At 40.0% G+C, this 18609-nt stretch overlaps 1 protein-coding gene across 2 annotated transcripts in view; it reads left to right on the forward strand.

The window, feature by feature from the left end:
- The window catches only part of TBC1D5 (TBC1 domain family member 5), a 261642-nt gene extending 243521 nt beyond the window's left edge, over positions 1–18121 (forward strand). Inside the window, exons 18-20 of one of the 2 annotated variants that reach the window (XM_018574269.1) lie at positions 10393–10472; positions 10879–11061; positions 17428–18121. In XM_018574269.1, coding sequence (XP_018429771.1) covers positions 10393–10472; positions 10879–11061; positions 17428–17727 — 563 coding nt within the window. In that variant the 3' untranslated portion in view covers positions 17728–18121. The remainder of the gene's footprint in view (positions 1–10392; positions 10473–10878; positions 11062–17427) is intronic. The other variant, XM_018574338.1, reaches the window with a different exon arrangement.
- Positions 18122–18609: the final 488 nt, after the last annotated feature.

The following is an 18609-nucleotide window of genomic DNA, read 5'->3' on the forward strand; positions in this document are numbered from 1 at the left end:
TGTGCATTACACCAAAAGTTTTGCAGTGTCTTACAGTCTGTTTTCTTTAGAAATAGAAAGACCAGTCCTCTGTCAGCATGCTGCATAGAAGGATCCTTGCTCTCTGTGTGGAAGCAGTGGTCTTACTGCAGAGGTAGATACACCCCCTGCTGAGCCAGACCTATAGCTCTGCAATCAGCAAAACTTGTGCTACCTGCCGATTGAGTAGCTCTAGTTCTGACTGGGGCATGTTGAACCTGTACAGAAAGACCACTGCTTGCAATGTTCCTTCTCTGCAGCATGCTGGCAGAAGACAAGCTTTTCTTCTCATAAACCAAACTGTAAGACTATGCACACTTTTTGTTTTTGATGCACCTGTAATATATTTAGTTGATTTAAGCTGAAAGTTCTGTTGGGCTTTGAGTTGCTAATCATTTAAAGTTTGGAAGATGCTGAAGAAGGCATTGCTTGATGTCTTTTCTGGGATTTCACAATGATCCTCTCTTCAATTAAAACTCCTAATTTCGTGGCTACTTCCATCCAAGACTGTACTTAAAGGAGAACTATAAGGTGAGTGCTTTTCACTCACCTCATAGTTCTAGCCGACCTGTGACAATGAGACTGTCACAGGTCGGCTCAGTAGATCGGAGGTGAGCGAACACATACCGGCGTTCGGTCACCACTTGATCCTGTCACAGCCCTATGCCGTGACAGGGGAGGGGCTGGATTCCCCCCGCTCCGATCCGCCAGCGCTGACTGGCGGATCGGACGGGGGAGGGGGCGGGTACAGCTGCCTCTGCCTCTAGATAGGCAGAGCCAGCTGTCACTCACGCAGCTGGGCAAATCCAGACATAATTGTCGGGATCCGCTTCAGCTGCGACGTCTCAGTATACCGCAAGCAGTAGCTCGCGGTATGCTGTGGCGTCTCAGTATAGCGCGAGCTGTAGCTTGCGCTATACTGAGCTTAGGGTGACGGGAGGACGCTAGTTTGTGTCGTCCCATTACCCTAAGGAGAAGTAAGGTGGAAAAGCCTTAACCCCATAGTTCTCCTTTAATTCTAGCTTGGCCCTTATAGCTTGTTAGCACTCCATCAGCATAATCTAATTGGAGTACCAAACTTGAACCCAAGCACCCTCCCGCTTAACCCCTTCATGACTGAGCTTGTTTTTAGTTTCTGTTCGTAAATGACTGACACACTTTTGACATTTTTGCTGTGTGATTCTTCCACGTCAGTAATATACTTTCTTGCAAAGTGCACCCACACATATTATATATTGTTTTTTAGAGGACAGATAGGGCTACATATTTATATCACATATGTGTGTCTAACGCCTCACTTAGGACAAATAAAATATAAAAAAAGAGCAAAAAAACGTTAAAAAAAACGTTAAAAAAAACTTTTTTCCCAGTTTTGATTTGTAGTATTTTTTTTACAAAACCAGCACAGCTAAAAAAAATGCAATAAATACATTCATTTATTTGTCCCTTATTTTATTTTTTACATATTTTTTTTTTACACTTTTCACAATTTATTTATTTTTTTACTTTTCACTTTTTTTTAAACTTAAAAATGTAATTTTATTTATTTAATTATATCAAGCAGTCATTGTGAATTAATCTCACTGTTACTGCTTGATAAATTAATACATTTTTGGTTATTATCAGGCTGCTTCAAACTTCAGAACAGCCGATAATAAGTTAGTGACACTGATCCTGCAGCAGTTCAGGATTCAGCTGTTACTAAATGTTTTCTGATTGTTGCAACAACGATCAGCAAACAAACATTCTTCTTCCAGGAATAGATACATTGTAGGAATAGACACATTATGTATCTATTCATGAAAGAAAAAAAAAGCCAGTATAGCTTGAGAGAGATATCTATCTCGATCTATACGAGCTGTCAGAATGCTGGCAAAAGCCGGCATGTGAGTCCCTCTGCTTTGACTCTCAGACACCCGATATTAAGGTATCGGGTGTCTGAAAAAGGTTAACCCTTTCATTAATGAATGCCTCTGTAGTAAGGCCATCCATTAATGAATGTTAAAAGCTGATTCTCAGCGTTAACAGCCCTCTAAAGCAGCAAATAACTCGTCACGTACAGTGTACGTGACAAGTCATTTGGTCCCTTTGTGGCTGGACGTACGTCTCCCGTCACGAAGGGGTTAAAGCAGAACTATTGGGAAAGTAAAATGTACTATTTCCAGTAGTTTGAGCTGGCATCTGACACTGCAGCTGTCACACGCCGGCTCTATAGCTCAAGAACTGAGCGAGCACAAACCGCTGATCGCTCAGCTCACAGCTTCTCCCTGCAGAAGCTCCTACAGGGATTCCCCCCTCCCCTCTCTCTAATCCTCCAATGCTCATTGGAGGGACAGACAGGGAAGGGCACAGCTGGCTCTGGCTCTAGAGAGTTAGAGCCAGCTGTCGGTCAGGGAGTGGGGTGGATCCCGACAATATTGTCAGGATCTTTCCCGGCTGTCTTGCAGCTAATACGGGCAGTAGCCCGCTATATGCTGTCTTTGGGTCACAGGACTACATTAGTAAATGTAGTCCTGTGACCCAAAAGAGAACTATAGCCAAAAAAAAGGTTTGGCTATAGTTCATTTTTTTTAATATATTTCCTGGAATCCTGTTTTTTTTGCTCAGCAGGAGTTTACAGAGCTGGCGGTTCAGCAGCAGACCTAAATAGAAAGGTAGATGCTAAATAGACTAACAAAAACATAAAGCAGAAAGCTTTTGTGTGGTGGAAAACATATATGCTTTAATTGTTATTAAAAAATGCACTCACAAGCATGAAGGAGTAAAGCAGCTTGTCATAAGTCAATGTGAAAGATCCGAAAGACATCTGTGGTCAGCGGAAAGGCTGCGTGGGGAAGGTTCCTTCCCTTTTATCAAGCCTTTTTGTTGACCTTCAGTCTAACTTCACTGTACAGTGTAGGGAACAGTATGCCTAAAACTGAGCAGTATGACTAGAACTGTGCATTAGGAAGACAACAGGAATCCCTCTAGATGTGCATTCTGCTTCTAAATCTAAACCTATAAAGGAATTGCCTTCTTCTGAGCAGTTTGTGATTTCCTTCTCTAGTAATTACATTAGTGCAGTGCAGTATAGAAATCATCATCTATTGAATGGCTTTAAACGTGCTGTTACCTTTTAAACATCCCTGAAGAATATGTTTGAAAAGTAAGTTTGTAATGTTGTGTGAACTTCTCAGGATCAAAATATTAGTAAATCTTTAAGTATTGCTATCTTATATCACACAGGAAATTAAAAGGTTTTCCACTTCAGCAAAAAAAAAAGTGCAACTTTTTTTTTTTTTTATGACACAAATCAGTTCTGGCCTAAGAATCCCTTCAAAAGCAGATTGGTGCATCCAGGAAGTTTTCAGTTTGTCACATCTTTCATTAAAAAATGCAGGTAGATATACAGATGAGAATTTCCAGTGCAACCAAACAGACACAAAAATCTGTGCTTGTTAACGGGCTTAGAGAACTTTAAATCTAGAGTAAAATATTCTGTTACAAAAAAAGTGAAGGTGGCGTTTAGAACAACTGTTGGGATGCCTTGTTTTGCTGTCCCTGTAAATAAAAAGTGAGTTCTATATTCTTTACCTTTTGCTTTAAATGCCTCTACTCTAGTTTTTATGCAACAAAAAAAAGCTGCCTACAGACAAGTAATTAAAATCTGGGACTCAAGAACGCAACTATTTTCTGTAAAATAGAATTTTTATGTTACCAATTTACTTTGATGCTAATGTGTACCATATCCATTTCCTGTAATACTAGCTTTTTAATTTATTAGCAGAATTACATACAAAAAAAAAAAACTTTGCTCCCAGATATAGGCCAAAATGTACGTGTTCCTCTTAATCATCTGGAAAATGTCAGCGTACAGAAATAAACTGTACTTTGCAAAGTTCCAATCTTAGCTGCCATTCTACACAGACTGGCATTGCTAATTGTTCGTACAGAGAAATATTGCTGCTCACATGACTGCACTTTATGACCCGGGGCCATATTTCTGTCCGCCGCGCGAGTCAGCAGGCCGTAACTATACAGATGGACAAATGTGCCGATGTTGTTTGTCCTGATTATACAATAGGAAGAGATTTGTGCATTGAGGTATATCTTGTGAATGTTTACTTTCTTTGTGTATAAAATACCGTGTGCCCCTTGCTCATCTACTTTTGTACATGGAGATGCTGCAGGAACGCAAGGGTTGCTATGGAAATGTACAATCTGCATGTATTAATAGAAGTGCGCAGCTTCTCAGGTGAATCTTCTTTTTGAACTTACAAAGGTGGTGAGTGATGATGTATTTTGGTCATAGGAATACATAATTTGGAAATTACTGAGCTTTCACTCAAACTCACGGCCTGGGAAGGGTGGGGTGGTGGGTGCTGACAGGGAATGGTCACTCACTGGTTCACTTGACGTCCGGGGGGGCGGGTGCATTGGGCTGGACCGTGCTATCAGCTGCTCTGGCTGGTATCCTGCCCAGCTCACTGATGTCACTGGTTACCAGGAGCTGGGTGGCATGGAAAGCGTCCCGCTCAGCTCCAGGCAACCAGTTACGTCAGTAAGCTGGGTGGGATGACAGACTGAGAGTTACAGGTTCCTAAGACCTTGGTAACCTAGGATGCTGTGGTCACCACCGCTGCCACCAACACCCAGCCGTCCCCCAATAAAATGCCTCCTGAGGTAACCATATCAGGTTTTCTCATTATAGGAATGGCCCTGCTCATACTGTCCCTGATAATGGTGACACCCTCATACTCGTACAGTCCAAAGAACTCACAGCTCCTATTCTCCGGCTGGTTTCCTCCTGTATAGAACCGGCAGGTGCAGGCTAAATAGTGCATGCTCACCATGAACAAACGAAAACTACAAACAGCCGCACTCCACAGGTATCAGCAAGCAAGTCTAATCTTTATTGTAATCCAAAACAGTGTATACATCACAAACGAGCTCCCCAGATCAAGCAGGACCCTCTAACGCATTTCACCAATGTGGCTTATTCATAGAGGTCATTATATGAAACACTGTGCCAAAAAGTTGCCATAAAAACAGGAACAAAAGCAATCACAGGATTTACACTGTGTTTTATTTATTTATTACATAGTTGCACATTCACATCAGTCCCTACCCTCTAGGAGCTTACAATCTAAGGTCCCTATCTCACATACATACAGGGCCAACTTAGAGACGAACCAATTAACCTACCAGCATGTCTTTGGAGTGTGGGAGGAAACTGGAGTACCCGGAGGAAACCCACAAGCACAGGGAAACTCTGCAAACTCCTTGCAGATAGTGACCCGGCTGGTATTCGAACCGGGGACCCCCAGTGCTGCAAGGCAGAAGCGCTAACCACTACACCACTGTGTTTTAGAATGTATAGTACTCATTCCTGCTACTATAAGCACCACCCACCTTCACATTGACAGCCTGACTTAGGGTCAGCTAGCAGCAGCAATGTTATGAATAGAACCACTACTACATTGTACACAAGCTGCCAGTTGTGGCAAAAGGGTATTCCAAAAGGGCCCTTAGTGTTAAGATGTTTCTGTTTGTTGCATGAAGCAGTGGCAAGCTAATAAAAGTAGGGCATGGTTTAAAATCCCCTTTCCTCTGTATGTAGCACTGTCTGGATAGCTTGTATCCAGAGATAGCATGATACAGTACTTGAGCAATATCTTGTTTTAAGCTTGTATGCCTTCCAATCTGCACTACAATTTTAAAAAGCATGTGATCATGTTTTCATATTACATCCTAAATGTGATCATATACCCAACCACCCACATTCAAACCTCCCCCCACTTACCTAAATCCTCTGCCACAGCCGCATTATCCATTTACTGATCCATTTGTAGGGATCTGTGAATGGAGGACCACAAGTCCCATCTTCCACTGCACCATCACCGCTTTTGCAGCCCCATAATGGTGGGTCCGAACTTCAAAAAAAAAAAAAAAAAAAACTGACTGGGGTGCTAACCTTCCTCTACTCTAATAAAAAAAATCTATGTCTGCCTATGTTGCAGATTTTGCATCACATCCTGTCTGTTAAAATACTTGTCACCGTGACAGAAAGTGATGGAAAAACTCTCCAATGGAGCCTTGGGTAGCAAAACAAAACAAAAAAACAGTGTTTCCTTTCCTTCCCCAGTCGAATCCAAAAAAAAAAAGTTTTATCTGGACACTTTAATGGGTGCGGATATGCAATTTATAGCAGTGCAAGAACAAAATATACTGTATACTTAAGAAGGCCTGATTTAGAGTCTGAGCTGGCATAGCTGTAATCTTATTTATTATTTGGAACAAAACATTTTTACATAGCAGCTTTTGGGCTTTCTAAGATACAAAAGGTCAGCTCAGATTAGACCTCTAGTTCCTCAAAATCAGTGATCACAAGATGTAAAATCTGACTTGCAGGATGAACACAAGAAAACTGACCTCTGTTGTTGGATAAAATGTACAGGGGTGATTATTCTGTCAAGCAGCTGGATAGCGTGTCTCAGCAAAAATCTCTTCAGACACCTCTTCTGGTCTCCTGAGCATGCTGTCCACTCTGCCGTCCAAAAATCATCCATCATTTCTTACTGGCTATTTATTTTCTGACACTTTCCAGCCCTCTCTGGAATAACAGCTGCTGCATGAAGCTGATGTGACTGAAGCTATCGGTATGGGGTTGCTGGTTGGGTATCAAGTAGCCTGCCAGGTGAGGGAGGACCTGGCCAAAGAATGGCAGAAAGCTAACATGCTTCTCGACCAGTGCCTCGCTTTCCTATTTTTATTAAACATCATTATTCATGATCTAGGAGAGCAGAACCATTCTACACCTTATACAGATTTCTTTATGGCTAACACATTCGTGTTTTGACACCAATGTAATTTTTACATGCTTTTTTGAGGTTTTTTAAAGCACATTTTTCATCATTCTTCTATCACAATGCCATTCATGTAAATAAATACATATGTATGTAAAATATATTTGTTTGTTAAAGCAGTTGCATTGATCTATATGGTAGATGCCTTCTTGTCTCAAGTGCAGCATTTGTGCTGTCAACAGAGAAACTGGATGGAAGTGCAGAAAAGTGAACCGTTCCATTGACTCTAAGGGTATTTGCGGTATCTTATCATACATTTTGTGTGCAGTTTCCCATGTATTATACTGCACCACAATCACAGAGATTTATAGTTCTGCAACTTGATAAGGATTTTATTGGCTATATAACCGGCTAATTTAAAGATTCTGGCACCAGACAGGGAGGTGTTTTACTAACCAGCCGCACAAATACCATTTGGATGGCAACTTAATCTGTGTCCTTGATGGAGGATTTCCCCTGAATTCTTGTCCGGGGGGCAGTTAGACTTTGAAATAGGTCAAAAGATATCTCCCCATAAGGCAGACAGGTAGCAATCACAACCCAAAAGAGATTCCATCCCTGACCCATTCTATTCAAAAGAAAACTACAAAAAAATGAAAGGTGCTTTTTTAAAAATGTATGAGCTACACATATTTCCACAAACATATAGAGACCATGAAGAGAAGTCACAGAAATGTAAACCTTTGGCCTGTAATCATTATGATTGTTCAGGCTTACTTTATTTAGTTTTCTTTAGATTTATATTTTTCCTCATTTTCAGTTTTACTTCCTTTGTCTGAGGTCACCAAGTCTGATAGTTGCTACATTGTCACCTAAATAAAACTACACACCATGCACTGTCCCTGTGATGGTAAGACACAGACATTCAAAACCTGACAGGTCCTAACCCTTTTTTATTCCACCAGAAAAAGTGGTTTTGTTTGTGTCCCATTGGAGAGATAGCCCATTGCTTCTTGATGCTGCGGTGGATAGTGTTTAAGGCAATGGGGGAGATAGACAGCAGTAAAACTTGCCTGAGGTTCTAAACCTTCCACACTCTTTCCTACATTTTTTTTTTTATGTAAAATTTGGTCTGAAACAGCTGAGGTGATGTATTCAGTGACATGGTAACAGCATCTGTGTATGTACAGTATGTCTTCACTTCTGCTATCCCCCTTTAGGTCCAAGCAGTCAGCACCTGATCTTTTACATGTTGCCTGAGGGCCCATCGCATTAATCACACAATACTGTGCAATTAACACACATTATCCCCCATGTACCTACTGTGAGTTACAGTACAGCAGGTGAGTTGCGTTGCTATCCATTTGAATGGCACCCCTGTGCACCTCTTGGGCATAATGCACTGCAATACACGGTACCGTAATACCATGCGTTGCTGTACGGTGGAAAAAAAGGTATTGCCTGTACTGCTTTTTTTCCAATGCAACACACAGTATTGCAATGCATTGTGGCTAGAAGATGTGTTGGGTTGATATTCAAATGAATAGCAACTCAGCGCATAGGTGCGAACAGCCCTTAATTTAATGGTATGTGGTCAACCCTGTTATTGTTCTGCTGGAATTGTGGACTGGTACATTCTCCCACATTTGGTACACTTATTGATCTTTATTGGAAACATCACCAAACTCATGGCAAAATTCACTACCATAACCCACCCACAGGACCCCTGGATCCTTCTATTTTGCAACACAACTATGTCGGCTCACACATAAAAGGAATCACTGATACTACACCGCCAGTCCACCATTAGTAGCCAAATGATAGGGTACATCCAATGGAGGAGATTACTATCCTTAAATAGGCAGACTGTGATATGTAATACAGAACATGAGGGAGCTGCCTACATTTTAAAACCTCCAACTCCGACAATGTCATATAGGTTTAAATTCCTATAGGTCAGAACTCAACAGGTGACCTCCTTTATTGCATAGAGGTTCTACCCCCTTTCTCTTGTGTTACCATTGTCTTTGTCATTAAATACACAATGTTTCAAGAACAGTTTCCTTTTGTAGTTTTGGTGCACTTATCAACGCCATTGTAGCACATTGTTCTGCCTACAAAATGTGAATGTACCCAGTATGTATAGAATACTAAAAGATATACCACATTACGATTGTAATACGCTGTATTGGTATATCCACTGTGTCTGCAATTTGTCCTGTTTCTTGGAAAACACGTTAATAAAACATACAAAAAATACATTTAATGATGTCATTAAAAAAATACAGAGCTGCATTCATTTGTGTCTTTTATATCTGCCTGGAGTTCAGCTTTAAATCTGGCTGGGATGACCTCACATCTATTAAACTGTAACTAAAGGAGCAACAAGGCTTTAGCTGTATTTAAAATTTACATTACTGCCTTTCTGTGTTAATCCTGTAGCTTCATCAATACGTAGAAATTGATTTGCTGGTACAAAGTTTCAACAACAAGCATAAGCTACCACAAGGTTAATTAGTTATTAGGTAAAGGAGATAATCTGATAGAGGAGGCTTAAATGATATTCTTATTGTTTCTCTCTTGTAATCATGTGGAAATTGCAGATACAAAAAAAACATGTGAAATAATTACTGTGAGACACAGAAAAGAAACAGCATTTTGGAGTTATGTAATCCTCCTTCATTTGTATGCTGGGTGATAAATATAAGACTACCCATTTTGCAGGATCATACATCATATAGATAGTTCATACTACATGCCTCCTGTTATTAAAGTCAGTCTAGAATAAGAAAGATATCATTGGGGTTTTGTTTCCTTTGTTTAAGCTCATCAACTTTTGTAGAGGTTTTGTGGCATATATCAAAGACCTGTCCAAGGCGCTCATGCATTTATTGTTATATTTATCATATCCTTTCACCACTAACGCAGTTGCTAGCTGCACTGCCCTTCCTTATCGTCTTATTCTTTCACTGACTTTCTGTGGATTTGTGATTAAAACTGCATTTGAATGCTTTATTTACAAAGTCTCTAGAATTATTGTTGTAAAAAAAAGTACAAATTGCTGGATTGGGCATTAAAGCAGACCTGCCACAACATTGACATATATGAGCAGATGATGAAACAATGTAAATCAGACCTTCAGTGAAAACCCCATGTCCAAGAGGTCAGTAGATCCAGAGATGTAGTTAGTTAAAATTACATAAAAGTATCTACTTTTCCAGTAAATGTTGAACATGACCTGCCCTCTGTCATACTTCCTATTGGTGGGTGAAGTTGGTTAGGTGACCAGTAGGGAGGCTTGGGAGATAGGACTGCTGAGGCTAAGCTCAACTTAAATAGTCAACATTTTTGTGTTTATATTGTCACGATGGGTAGACAGCACTCCCACAACCCTGTGAGCTCTGTGCATCGCTTTCGATCTCTTTCTGGCCTGACAAAGGGCTTTTGTTGTTTGAAACATAATCCTCATAATGATTTTGGTGTACATGCAATAACTTGGTAATTATAAATGAAAGTTGATCACAACACATAATAATAATCTACAGGTTGCATTACATTAACATTTGTACTCTTGTCTTCTGTGGCTCAGGTAATATCCAAGATGTTATATTACAAGAGAAGCTAGAAAGAGAAGATAAAATCCAGGTGTCCCTAGCTGTACTGAAGCAGGTATGTATAGCTAAATTTTACAACAGGCCTGGGTTTACATCTGAGAAACCCATAGGTACACTTTGGTGCTAAGCACATCCACCTGCCATCCCCTGTTCAATGAGAGTGATTTAGTGGCTCATAGGGTATTCTTATTGAATAGGGTTGGCAGGACTTGAAGTCATATAGGTCTTAGCCTATGAATGAGCTTTATGAGCAGAATGTGGCACTAGCTAACAGCTGAATGTGTTTATTGTTTAACTGAAATATAAAAACTTCTGCACACTTGTGTTGTAAGCTAAGCAATATACGTGCCTTTGTACTGTATGTAAGTGTGGTGTGCTAGGCCAGGAAAGGCTTTGTATCATGCATGTGGACAGGAGGACCAGATAAGAATGTAGATGTAAGTCATGTTATCTACCATCAGGTAAAGGACATTTTAAAAGGGTCCCTACGGTTCAATCAAAGCCATCTTGAAGCTGACGAAAATGAGGAGATAACCATCAGAGATGACCACTATTGCTCTAGCCTGCAGAAAAAAGAGGAAAGTGATGGCCTCGCCAAGGAGATGCAGGAAGCACCAAGCCAAGAAAAGGTACATTTGCTAGAGGTAACTTTGGTTTAATTAGATACACTTATTAGTCTGATAATTAGTTTTAAACGGCTAAAGTCCATAAGCATATACCATTATAGTTTTTATGATGTAATAAATGGTGCTTATATGTATTTTAGGGATCTGTTAATATAATGTTTTGTAGGCCTGGCTTAGGCCAAAAAAGGGCTGATTTTTAAAGTTTTATTAGTATTATTAATAGGGATGTCCCGATACCGATACTAGTACCAGTATCGGGGCCGATACAGGGCATTTTCAGGAGTACTTGTACTCCTGAAAATGCCCCGATGCCTAGATCAGATACCGGCCCTTTAAAAAATTTTCAAGAGCTCCGGCCATTGACCCGCATAGCCCTTCCCCCGGAACACCTCTCCACCAAACAGAGGCTCCGCTCTGACCTCTCTGGACGGAACGGAACGGAGTGTGACAGTGTGGCGGGCGGTAAGTGTTCTGTGAAGTGTCTCTTCTCCCTGCTGGTGCTGGCTGCAGAGATCTGTGTCCCTTTCACAGACCTCTGTAGCCAACATGAGAAGGGAGAAAAAACTGACTGTGAAATCCCCCGCTGCCCCCCCCCCCCCCAGATATACCACCAAAGGCGGTGGAAAGGGAATGGACACTTGTAACAATAGCCAGCCTGCTATTGGATATTTTAAATTGCAATAGCCAATAGCAAGCTGGCTATTGTACCCACCCATTGCCTGTTGTCAAAGTTCTAGCCCCATAGACTTGCATTGAGTTCGAGTTAGAATTCAAACTTTTTTCATGTTCTAAAGTTCGAATTCGAACTGAACACGGAGGTGTTCAGCCCATCACTAATTTTCATCACTCACATTGCTAACTTATTTAATTTTTTGATGGACAATTAAGTTGGTTTGAGTCCTATGAATTCTAAATTCCCTCCACTGAAAACTCGGTCTAACACTGGAATCTTATTGTCTTGTACTGGCTGTAAAGCAGCTGACCCCCTCCCTGTGAGTCATTGTAACAAGTTCACTGCACACCAGCTCTGCCTCTCCAGGTCACTCTGCACTGTTCGGGGGTATTGCCAATATGAATACTAATGAATGGGGGGAGAGCTCAGAGAAAGAGCTCAGTTTCCACGGAGAAGCTTGCGCGCGGGGGAAGCATAGCATTGTGGGAAATGTAGCTTTTCAACCCCATGCATTGTAGTTCCCACTGTGCAGGGCTGCCTGTAATTTACACAGACTGCCTACAGAGCACAGAGGTGGCCATTTCAAAAGGAGCCATGAGGAGATAGAAAGGACAGCTAACAAAATAGTAAGTTTCTATGTTCATATACAGCAGCTGCATATGCCTGCTTCATGTACACTTAATGTACATTGCTGGCATATGTTTTTTTATTTTTAAGTCCTTCCGCAAAAGTGGAAATGGGGTTTAAGGTTAACACGGACTGATTCCCATGAAAATGGGCAACAGTAAAAATGGCAGGTAGAGAATAGAGTAGGCCCATTCTAAACTGCTGTTACAGTTAAAGGAGCAGCATGCTGGCCTGAATCACCCTTGGCCTCTACATATCTTATGTACTCCAGAAATCTCCCCATTTCCCATTGCTCTTGTTGAATTATTTGTAATATAAAATAAAAGTAAAATCCAACAGAGACAGAAGCTCCCCTTTGCTAAAGCTGTGGTAAATTGGCAAACCTGGGAAGACAAATAAAAATGCCAGAACTTTGTATGACAATACACAGGAAGTAGAAGTTACAAAATAAAGAAAGAACAGAATTGACCACTTAAAAAGTCTAAAAAGTGTCGAAGACATACAACAAAATACAGTTTGAAGCCCAACTTTAAAAAACTTTTGTTTTATTTTGTTTTGGATACAATGAGAAAGGGCTAGAGTCTATGTCATATTTTTATTTGCTCTTGTTGGGAAATTTTCCCTCACCACCTTTCAGAATAGAAAGTACTGGGAAATCTCTACAATGGGCACATGGACAAAAACACATTTTTAATAGAGTTCCGAAGGGTTACATAGTTACATAGTTAGTCAGGTTGAAAAAAGACACAAGTCCATCGAGTTAAACCTATAGAGATACGGAGAAAAAAAACAAAACAAAAAGAGAAAAACAAAAAAAGAGTTGGTTGAAACCTATTAGCTTTTTTTTTTCTTCCCGTTGTTGTCTTGTTGTCTTCCCATCCTGGTGGTGCCCCCCATCTCCAATACAGAAATAATTACCTGAGTAAAAATGTCTCTTCCTGCCTCTATCCAAATCTAAAAAAATAAAGAGTTTTGGCAGAGTTAGACTTTAAGAAACAACAGCGAATTCAAGTTACATTTCAATACAATGTTATAAAACAATGTGCAGTAAGACAAAGAGTTCAGCAAGTTTCAGTGTGTTGTTGTTATTGAGTAGTCCCTGATCTTAAACAATGGTAGATGTCGAGAAGACATATGGCATTATGTATAAGGTCATTATCTGGGAGAGCTACAGCAAGTTCCTTCTGTCATCATTCATTTAGTCAGCAGCAGAGGAGACCGGCTGACAACATGCTTCATGTCATTGTGAATTTCCTTAATCTGAGAAGGGCTCAATATTTGACCTCTGACAAATCTACGTCAAGACACCACATATCAAACCGTACAATACGTATACATTTGTCTGTGGCTTTTTTTCTCCTTTTCCATGCTAAACCACATCTGAATTTCTGTTGTTTCTATGAGCTGTATGTCCCCAGATCCTTTGGGCAAACCTTTCATTTATCCCTGGATCGGCGCCATCATCGCACAGCTGGATCTTGGCCAGTAAACCCTATTAGAGGCTCTGGAAGCGTTATTCTAGCTGAAACATAAAATCAAAATAATTCAATGTGTTTTTCGTAAAGCTGTTCAGTAATAAAATATGTTCTTTAATGGGGTATTTTAATGAGATTTTTCTATTTATTATTACATGCATCTTCTGAAATTAGAAAAGCATGGGGAGCTTGTAGTACTATAAATTGACAGTGTTATATTTTTAAGGATTATTTTTCCGAAAATAAAAGTAGTAAATATAAAGAAAAAGTTAACTGAAAACAGAGACATAAAGCTGTAGTATGTTTTAGTACATAAGATGGCCTCTACATCTTTTAGTATACATCTGATATACTTTAATGGTGTATATGATGTAGATAGATCTGCAATAAGAAAGGCAAGGGTGTTGTTTTGAGAAACTGGTGGGAAGAGTGATGAAACCACACAAAAATAGAAACTCCTGCTAGTCTTTTGTCTGTAGTACCCTTCTTTTTTTTCCCCAGCAGCTTTTCAGAACAGCCGTGCTCACCTTCGAATGTTCGGTGCAAAAGGCTGCCTGCTGTAGCTCCCACCACATGTGGGCAAACGTGGCCACACTCCAAGATATCCAGCATATGCATCAAAATGTATTGTGCTAGACAATACAAAGCACCACTGTTATCCTTACCTACACATTTCGCCCAACCAGTGGGCTTAGTCATAAAAATTAGAGAATCCAGGTTTGGTCATGTACAGCCAGGTAGAATAATGTTTGATGCATACGTTGGATATCTTAGAGTACAACTGCATTTCTTGAATTGCACGGCACACTAGACTTTGCAGCTCATCTGTCAGGGCTTGTCCGGTAGAATTACTGAGAGAAGTGCACCCAGTGGATTCAAAAAATGTCTATTGTATTAAATACCAAATACTTTAACAATGGTTTGGCAGCTCAGGTCTCTCCATCAATACTCAAAGGCATACCACCCTTATGGCTAATAGCAGATTTGCCATATTGACCATTACATGTATATAAACAGAGATGAGGTTTAAATTAGCTGAAGTTGAAAGTAATTACATTTCAGCGCTAGACAAAATATTTCACAGGAAAAGCTTTAATAAGAGGTTCAATACAAAATAACATATAGCAGACAGTGTGACTTTCACGTTGTATTGTTATTTGTAATTGAATTCCAAGTCGGGTCTCACTGGGGTAATCCAGCTTCTAGTTATGACCTACGCAACTTTTACATCATCATGCTGCCCTAAAGATAGAAAACATTCCCTGCTATCCAACACATAAACAAAAAGAGGCTAATGTCCGTGAGTGTTTTTATAAACAATCCGGCCTGCACACAGCTTCTATATCACGAATGAGGAAATACCAATGACTGCACCTAACAGCAACATCTAAACAAGGCCAGATCTGAATTCAGAGCGCCTACAGTGCATGCAAGCAAGACATCAACACAGTACACTTAAAAAGCAGATATACACATGTCTTGTATTCTAAAGTTGAGACATAAGTTAGGTTTTTGGTGTCTTGTGTATGGATCTTGATTTTTCTTAAGTCCCCTGTAAAATATTCATTTTAGTTTTCTAGTTAATAGAGGCATTTTTTTAACCTTTTTTAGTGATTAGCTAGCAGTTGATTTGTGGCATTGAGGTGCAACACATTAACAAGTAACAGTAAAACCAGTAGCACCAGGTACAGCAAATAATAATAACAAATATAACAGGAGCAAAAATAAAAATAATACCCTTGTAATATACAATGGAGGACTTTATCAATTTGGTCACAACGTCCGTGTCTTGTAGGTGCCGTATCCCAGATTTATAGTGCATATAGTGACAGATTTATTGTCCTAGTTTCATTATTAAATGCCTTCATAAGGAGAACTGTCTTAAAATTGTCCCGGTCTCTAAACTGTCTCTAAATTGTGGCAAGCTTGCACGGAACCTCCTGGATGACAACTGAATACCTGAAGTGCTTAGCTGACTATGAAGCTGAATTATCTTTGCCATACTTTAAGAAGTGCTCAGGAGGACTTCTAGAATGTTCAACAGTTTGGAGGGTTTTTAATGTGACAAATGCTGTAAGCAATTACTGTGTATATCACAAGTACACCTCGAAAAAGGCGAATAACAGAGATAAGACTTTGTGGATAGTTAGCATGACATTTTGGTCTTTGTGACAAAAAATGTTGTCGCAAACACGTTCATAAATTCCCCCCAATATGAGCTGTTATAAAACTTTTAATTCTCAGGTTTATTCCCTTTGAAATGTACCAGTGAAGACAGAAAAAGTTTAGTTAAAAAAAAAAGATAGCACAGGAGGGCGGCCATTTGTATACTACTATAAAGGTTAAAGAGGTATTATTGCAGTCTTATAGTAGACTTAATAGGGGATGCCAATGGGGGAGATAACCTCTCACCTCCTGGCTTGGTCAATACATTAATTAGAACAGAAAGTAGGAAAATATTTTATAGTAGTCACTAAGACAAGGGTTAGGAGACTGTGGATACCTGTTCTGGTGACAACTGTCAAAGATGACCTTTCAGGGGTTGTCATTTCACCTCTTGTTTTATAGCAATTGAAGATAAATCTCCCTAATAAGCACAACTAGTGTTTGAGTTCTACTCTAACGGTATTTACATTAAGCCGATCACATTCACTGACATAAATCTTTAGAAAGTGTAGATTTTTTTTAAACTCTAAAGAGAATCTTCCACTTTGCCAAAGAGGGCAAAGTAACAGGTTCTTTGGCTACCCCACCTTCCCCACATTGTTACTCACTAAAACTCACTTTTGTCATGCTCCCCCCACCACTCTCCATTTCTCCAGTGTAGCCATGGGTCTAAATTTTGTGTAAGCACATGTTGGACAGGATCAGAGCTTCCATGGGTTTAAATGACCTGCTCACCTACTTCATGTAACAGCTTTGGGTCTGCTAATTGGTTCTCAGATGTACTGGGCATTTCATACGGAGGAGCAGAGAGGAAGTTCAACAAAGGTTGAGTATTCACGTGCTTGTTCTAGGTTACTGGCCTAAGTAGCGGAGGAAGGATAAGGATAATAGCACTGGAACATGCATCTTTAAATTAAGTCAGTTCCCTATTTCTTGCCATCAGTACTGTGTATTCATCAACGGAAGATAGAGCAATCATCAACTGTCAGGCATAAAGTACAGGGAATTCCAGTTAGTGTATCAGCGCGCAAACTAACACAATTAACATAAAACATTGCTGTCAGATATATGAGTATAAAAGCATTATTATTAGGAAACTGGAAAAAAAGCCTTTGAGTGAACCTCTCCATTAGTTCATGCTTTACATAAATCAGCGAGGCACATGTCAGCAATTGCAAAGTCATGTGTGTCTCCATAACTATAAAAACACAACTCCCATTTTAGGCAGTCTAGATGACACAGTCCCTGGCTACTGCTGAATGTGCTGCTTTCCATCAGCAGTGAAACGAGGATCCTAACAAGGCTTCCACCATATTCATAGATCATTCTAAATGATACAGACAAGCAAGACTTTTAATTGACTAATAAATACTGATTTCTATTTTTGTTCCCATGTATATCCAGAAACCCTAACTTGTAGCATTTGTTCATTCCTGATTATAGGCAGAGGGTGATGATTCTGGAAGTACAGAGAGTCGGCAATCTGATGATTATATACTTATCACCAAGGAAGGTGAAACCAGTAGCTGCAATGCAGGCTTGGAGCCGGCACAGAAGGAGCCAATGAAGAAATACAGTGGTCCATCAGACAAGAAACATGAAGCTCCATCAAACCCACTAACCTTCTCAGACCCTCTGATGGGTGGACAAATTTCCTCTGGCAATCTCAGTTCCAGTCCGGATGACGACAGCAGCAACAGCAAGGATTCCGACTTCACCATTGTTAGTCCATTAGACATTTAATGGTTCTGCTTGTTCTTTCCTTTTTTTTTTTTAAGATACTTTGTAATATGCGGGATGCCCTTCATGTATTATAATATATGTAGGGAGTAGTTTTGTTATGTGTGGACAGGAAGAGTTGCCACATCCTGTTCATTTATGCAAGCTGTTATGCAGAGCACAAATAACAATAGACATTACAGAGAATATAGCCATTGTCATGATTGCCTTACATGTATACTTAATACTACTGTACTGTATGCCCGCTGGTGTCTCTAAGGTTGACCTAGCTTCTTTTTCTGAATTAAGACTGGGTAGGTCTGGCTCTTCATCTGTAGCTCCTTCCAATGGCAGTGTTAGCTGGAGCTTCATATAATTAAGTGGCTTGAGCAACAAATTGTAATATAAAAGAATAAAGTGATGCCCACTGCTTATCTGTGCAGTACCATTTAACTACCCCCACTTCCAGCATAAACAGTGGCAACTATACCCTGCTGTTGTAAGAGACTAACATCTGACTAATTACACATATCTTTGACCACAGTTAATGATTGTGCTGCAATTTCACATTTTGAAAGCAGGAGGTGGTGCTACAGTTGAAACTGCTGGACTGCTGGAGTAGATCACTTGCATTGAGAACCGAGAAGCTACGTGCAAATGTAAACATTAAATGGTACAAGGGGTAGAGAAAAGTGTACTTTGTATTAATGCTTTCTTACTTGTCCCCATTCCACGGTACCACTGGTCTTTGCATCATTCAACCTGGATGTTGGGATTTCTCCCATAATCTTCTTCCCAGTACCTAGTGGAGCATTAGATATAATCTGACGAGCCCCGAAAGTACATGGCCTTAAAATGAATCTGGACATTGGCAGTGCAAAATGTTAATTATAATGCTGACCCAAA

The sequence above is a fragment of the Nanorana parkeri genome, unplaced genomic scaffold (genome assembly GCF_000935625.1).
Source record: "Nanorana parkeri isolate BGI_ZX_2015 unplaced genomic scaffold, ASM93562v1 scaffold4, whole genome shotgun sequence".
NCBI classification, from domain to species: Eukaryota; Metazoa; Chordata; class Amphibia; order Anura; family Dicroglossidae; genus Nanorana; species Nanorana parkeri.